This window comes from Rutidosis leptorrhynchoides, chromosome 3 (genome assembly GCF_046630445.1).
Source record: "Rutidosis leptorrhynchoides isolate AG116_Rl617_1_P2 chromosome 3, CSIRO_AGI_Rlap_v1, whole genome shotgun sequence".
Lineage (NCBI taxonomy): Eukaryota > Viridiplantae > Streptophyta > Magnoliopsida > Asterales > Asteraceae > Rutidosis > Rutidosis leptorrhynchoides.
The window spans coordinates 27,497,905-27,504,839 of record NC_092335.1 but is presented as its reverse complement, the minus strand read 5'-3'; the positions used below and the strand labels follow the sequence as shown (position 1 = coordinate 27,504,839).

The 6,935-nt window shown below is 34.5% G+C and overlaps 1 protein-coding gene across 1 annotated transcript; it reads left to right on the top strand.

The window, feature by feature from the left end:
• Positions 1 to 3,357: 3,357 nt before the first annotated feature.
• On the top strand, positions 3,358 to 6,131 carry LOC139902929 (pentatricopeptide repeat-containing protein At2g39620-like; the record flags this gene model as incomplete). The annotated part of the gene is made up of 1 exon (XM_071885624.1): positions 3,358 to 6,131. A coding segment is annotated over one exon (2,652 nt), but the record flags the coding sequence as incomplete, so codon positions are not given.
• Between the last annotated feature and the right edge of the window lie 804 nt (positions 6,132 to 6,935).

Below are 6,935 nucleotides of genomic sequence, written 5' to 3'. Positions count from 1 at the left end.
GAAAATGGAAAAGAAAATGAATAATAAGGATAAGTGGCTGAGACTTAAAGTCTCAATCAGATCTACACGCAAAAAGATGAAAAATACCCTTGATTCACTCTTTTTAAAAGCTAAAACCGGAACCAGTTCACCCAGTGGGTCGCGGCGCGACCCCATATGTCGCGACGAGGCAATGCACATAAAATTTGAGCCGTTTAATCTGTTTCATGACTCTTGATTCGCGTTATATGTCGCGGCGCGACCTTCCTCTCCGCGGCGCGACAATGGCCGCAGTCTGACCACCTTTCCATATTTAAACTCACAAAGATTTACACGACTTTTAAGCTTCGTTCTCGTTTCTCATATACACTAGACTTCATCCTAAGGCCTCGCCCGACTTAACGCCATCAAAACTCATGCATATACTTATACATGCATACCTTCTTAAGCATATATATTATATTCATATATACATTTACACAACAACTAACACTTATGTTTATTTATCATAAACAACGAAATATAAACGTACAAATGGTTAAACACGTACCTTTAGGCATGTACGGGAAAAACGGGATGTTACACTTTCCCCGAAAAATAGTGATGTAGGCTATATACTTTCATAAAGTGTACTAATATGAATGGACAAAACTTATTAACCGGATAAACAATTAAACGATGGCGTGACATCCTACGTGGAGAATGACGTTGGTGATAAATCGGAACAAAAGTGAAAGTATATAGCCTACATCGGAACAAAACTGAAAGTATATGACCTATTTGTAGCCATATAAAATGCAAAAAAAATGTTAAACAATTAACTTTACTGGTTCAGCTGGTAATTTGTTAAATGTGTGTACATCGATACAACTTTTAAGAGTATATAACCTACATTAGTATTTTTTTAGGGTATATAGCCGATATTAGGAAAAAAATGAAAGTATATGATCTATTTATGACTTTAACTCATTAATTTATGTGTATACTAATGTATATAATAACCCTTAAAATTGCCACTAGGTTTTATATTTATGCAATATAGCTAACCAACCTATTCAACAAATATTTCACATGAACAAAAAACATCACGTTCACGTGTATTTTTCATCTATTATATTTCTTCCTGTTTGTAAGTTTAATAAAGGAACTAAAGTAATCAAAGAGGACGGTTTTCATGATCAGTATAATAAACAAGCTAAATAAGCAAGTCAAACTGGATTAAACTAACACCTTGACTGCAGCAGCCGCCCTTATTACAAGCATAAATGGCCATTCAACCCCCTTAGTTCCATCCACAATCCAAGTCTTCATATTGACAGGTACAACTCTTACTTCTTGTATGTTTACATCAGATACATTCATTTTTGTATCTTTATTCGCCAGATATCGAAAACCTTGACCGTTTTTAACAAAACTCGAGTTGTCTCCTGCATAAGAGCACAATCTCGCTTTCTAGATATTAATGTGTATCATAATGTTCCTTTTGCAGGCATTGTTAACAAAAATACTTTGGGAATGAGCTACGGCATCCTACCATCGTTTTTATCTAAACTATATAGCTTTGGTAAGTAGATATCTTGTATCATTTGCTTGAGTTTGTTCATATAATTGGGACCATCTCACTTTAGTAGTTTTGATGACTACTAACATAAGTTTTAAATCAAATACTTTAAAAAACATGCAGGAAACATGAATAATGAAGTGTCCTCCTCGTCCACTTTCCACGAGGGACTTGCAGATATACCAGACGACGACAAAATGTATGTATATAATTATATAAACTTATGTCCATTATATAAAAAGTAAGTTCAATACTCTGCAACTAATGCAGTTTTAGTTACTTAAAAACTGTTTTACCCTTGTAGAATGTACAACGACCCATTAAAATGTTATTTAAACACATATGCATCTTCATTATGTACAAGGACCCGTTGTTATAACTTACTTATAACAATGTATGTAAATTCACAGAATCTATGGCCAAAACTTTCGACTTGACCCAGAAGTGCATAACTACTATCAACAGCCTGAGCATAGACGACTTGTTGATAATGTTCCTATTCAACGCCCCTTTATGATCGACTACCAATCTGCACTTGCAGACAGTAATTATAGTCCTGTTTTGAACAAGAAACGCATGAATGATGTTCGCGATCAAAAGGTTGTAAACAAGAAACTTGCACATCAGGAACAAATACAACGAATTAGATGTGTAAGAGAACGGGTTTGTATAATTATTAACATGTAATTGGATAGCTCATTTTATGGACATCTTAACTACCATTAATTAATTAAATTAAAATTTATGAAATGTGATACAGGTGCCTATGAGAAGAAGCCAAAAGCTAGCTGACAAGATTACAGCCCTCCAGAAGCTCGTCTCTCCTTACAGAAAGGTTCTATATTTTCGAAAATTTTCTTTATTTTTTGTGTATTTTTGAAAAACCAAATATAGAAGTATGATAGATAATCGGTATTTGACTAAACAAATCTTATAACATAATTCGTGGCTTGTGCAGACAGACACTGCTTCAGTGCTTCAAGAAGCTCACATCTCTATCAATCTCCTTCATGACCAAATTCAGGTATATTTCATTATCATAAAGCTAAGTCCTAAACTAAAATCATTATAGCTGACTGTAAATGTAAATAGTACTAGGAATAATATGTTATGTGAACAGAAGTTGCTGCAGGATACACAACAGATTGAGGAGGTAGAAGCCGGCTTATGCAACAGAGGTCTATGTTTAGTTCCTATATCAAGTGTTCTCATGAAGCAGAGTATTACGCCCAGAAACTTCGAAACTACTAGTGACCGTGGTCTAAAATGATCAAACTAACCATATAAGGCCCCCTGCCAGAATCGTTTTTTTTTTTTTTTTTTTTTTTTTTTTATCAACTATAACATGAAAGAGAGATTGGTACTTGTATAGTCATGTAATTTTCAGAAAGCATCTACTGTACGAGTTATAAAACATGTTCGTCATTCATATTATCGAATAGCAAGTGATTTGAGATTATCATATTCTCAGAGATTAATAGAGTTTGGATATCACTAGCAACATATTTGAGTTGCAAAAACTATCACAAGATAACCTGTTTAGTATAACCGATTAAAATTAATCCACTTACGGAGTATATGATATGATAGTCCCAACATAAAAAAATAAAAATAAAAAATGTATCCGTTTACCCGGTTATAAGTTTATTACTATAACCCGTAGACTGTCATTTTTAGTATTCCGTAGTTAAAAAAGAACCTGGTTCATCTGTATGATATATATATATATATATTTGCCACTTTTTAAAATCTTTAAACCAATACAAGCAATCATGTTTTAAATCAAACTCTTCCTTACATACAATCATCGCAACTTACATCCAAAACACCTTAATTCCATCTCCAAAGCCTTTCATAATTACCCTTCACAAATTTCCTTCAACAATCACCACCATATAATCAGTTTCATCTCCACAGCTAAAACCCTAAACCACCTTCTTCAAATTCACACCCAATTAATAGTCACAGGCTTCGCACACAGCAATTATACAAACTCCCATCTCATACAATCATACTCATCCTTCAAAAAAATCAATCTTGCTCGATTAGTATTTAATTCGACATCAAATCCAAATGTTATATTATGTAATTCAATGATTAAAGCACATATAAAATCAAAACAATATCAAGAAGCAGTAATTATATACAATAAAATGGTTAATAATGACGATTTTATAGTACAGCCTGATAAGTACACTTATACGTATGTACTTAAAGCTTGTACTTTGCTTTTGGATATTGAAAAGGGTGTTTTGATTCATGAAGAGATTGTTAAGAATAGGTTAGAATATGATATTTACATTGGGACTGGACTTATAGATATGTACTGTAAATGTGGGCAGTTGGTTTGTGCACGTGAAGTGTTTGATAAAATGCCTCAGAGAGATGTAGCTGTGTGGAATGCCATGGTGGCAGGGTTATCGCAAAGTTCTGATTTCGGGCAAGCAGTCGAGGTTTTTCGGAATATGCAGTTTGATGGGGGAGTTCAGCCTAACAGTGTTAGTTTGTTGAATTTGTTTCCTGCAGTTTGTAAGCTATCAAGTGTTAGATTGTGCAATTGTGTTCATGGGTATGTAATTAGGAGACGTTTTCCAAATAATGTTGTGAATGGATTGATTGATGTGTACTCCAAATGTGAAAGAACTGATATCGCTTATCAAGTATTTGAACTGATGCAAAATCCAGACGATGTTTCATGGGGTACAATGATGGCTGGATTTTCACTCAATGGGTGTCACTATGAAGTCCTGGAATTATTTGATCAAATGATGAACAGTGGTCTAAACGTAAATATCGTATCAGTTGTTAGTGCTTTATCAGCAGCTGGTGAAATACACGATTTAGAAACAGGAAAAATCATTCATGAATGTGTGAACAAAAACAGGTTTGATTCTGATATTCGTGTGTGTACACCTCTTATAACAATGTATGCAAAATGTGGAGAGTTTGAAAAGGCTCGAGATTTATTTCATAATCTTTCTGGAAAAGATATGGTAGCTTGGTCTGCAGTTATTGCAGCATTTACACAATCCGGTTATTATGAAGAAGCGATTTCCTTATTTCATGATATGCAGTTTGCAGGATTTGAACCAAGTATGGTAACAATAGTTGGTGTTCTTCCCGCATGTGCAGAGTTATGCTGCAAGAAACTAGGAAAAAGTTTACATTGTTATTCAATTAAAAAGGGAATTAACTCTGATATGTCTATAGAAACTTCACTTGTTGCCATGTATGCCAAATGTGATGACTTTAAATCAGCAATGTGTGTTTTTGAGCGAATGTGTTATAAAGAAGTTGTGGTGTGGAATGCTTTAATTAATCAGTATGCTCAGATTGGTGAGGCTAATCTTGCGGTTAATATGTTTTGTAGATTACGGTTAACTGACGTGCACCCTGACCCGGGTAGCATTGTGGGTGTGGTTACATCGTTGGCCCATTTAGCCGATTTTAACATTGGAACCATGGTTCATGGGTTAGTTATAAAATATGGGTTTGAATCTGATTGTCATGTTAACAATGCTCTTATTGATATGTACGCGAAAACCGGGAATCTTTCTTATGCTGAACTTTTGTTTGGATTAACCGAATTTAAAGATCAAGTTATGTGGAATGTGATGATTGGAGGTTATACGCGAAACGGGCATGCTCAAAAATCTGTTTTAATGTTTAACAGAATGAAAGTTGAAGGTTTTAAACCCGGTTTAGTCACGTTTGTGAGTGTACTACCAGCAGTTGCTTACTTGTCAGACATAAAAGAAGGTGCATCGTTGCACGGTGCGATAATATGTACCGGATTGTTTTCGTATACTACAATTGGGAACGGGCTTATTGACATGTATTCAAAATGTGGGCGCGTTGATAATGCATTAGCTGTTTTTGATGAAATTAACGATAAGGATACAGTTTCTTGGAATGTAATGCTGGCTGCATACGCATTAAACGGGCTTGTGAATTGTGCATTTGAGTTTTTTACACTTATGCAAGATAATGTTGTTGAAATCGACTCAGTGTCGTTTTTGAGCATGTTGTCTGCTTGTAGACATGCTGGTTTAGTTGAAGAGGGAAAAAATGTGTTTAATTTAATGAAAAGGAAATATTGTATTGAGCCAAAGTTGGAACATTATGCTTGTATGGTGGATTTGTTAGGACGAGCGGGTTTGTTTGATGAAACATTAAGGTTAATTGAGTCGATGCCAATGGAACCAGATGCGGGAGTTTGGGGTGGGTTATTGGGTGCGTGTCAAATGCATTGTAATGTGAAGTTTGGTGAGTTAGCTTTAGATAATCTTGTGAAGTTAGAGACGGTTAAGCAAGCTCATTATGTGGTTTTATCGAGTATTTATGCAGAATCAGGCCGATGGGCTGATGCTAAAAGGTTAAGGATGAGAATGTTTGATACGGGGGTTAAGAAAACTCCCGGGTGTAGTTGGATCAGCGATAAACGGGATCTACTATTGTCCGAAGGATGATAAAATGAGCTTATAATATGTATAAGATACTTTAGAAGTTACTTGTTAGAGATTCTTTTCATATACTATAACTAATGATGTAAAATGTAAATTTTGATATAATTGTTTGTATCAGGAATTTTGATATAATGGTTTGTAAAATGTAAAATGTAAACTTTGTCCCTCAGGTGATGTTTTAGGGTTTCTAAACAAATTACTTCAGTGGCAGTTTAAACCTACGTTCAAATTCTATCACCCACAATAAAGTGAGAGGAATTTGGTGGTTAAAACTAGGTCCATTTATCATAACTGAATGCTAATAACGAAGATTTCTCGGACATGAGAATCACTAATATGTAATCAGTCATTATTGGCGAGTTATTAATAATTCTGCTGAAAATCTTAAAATTAAAATTATAGTTGTATACAAAATACTCGTATAAGTTTTGCCGTGTGTATGTATTACATTTTTTAGGGTTAACTGTTGTGATTGCAGGCTTATCATGTGCAAGAAATGCTGGTTGGAGGCAAGGGTAATTCTGAAGCAGGGACAAAGCTTTATATCTCTAATTTGCACTATGAAGTTACTAATGAGGATATGAAGGTATATATATATGGATTATTGGATTTATACACAAAGCTGTTTTAAATGTATTATGGTTAATATGTGTTGAATAAGTGATTTTATGCTGCTTTCGTTTAATAAATGTTAGACCACTCGCTATAGTGGGGGTTATCTGGGAGTTTTTTGGCTGATGTGGTAGTTTTGTGAAAATACATGTCGTGAGAGTTGTTCGGTACCTATTTATGCTATATTTGAAACTATATTTTTGCTTCATACTCATGTGGCCATCTGCAGGTGCTGTTTTATGATGTTGGAGAGTTGAAACGCTACTCAGTCCATTATGATAGAACTGGAATTTCAAAGGTATACTAAAGCTTAAAGT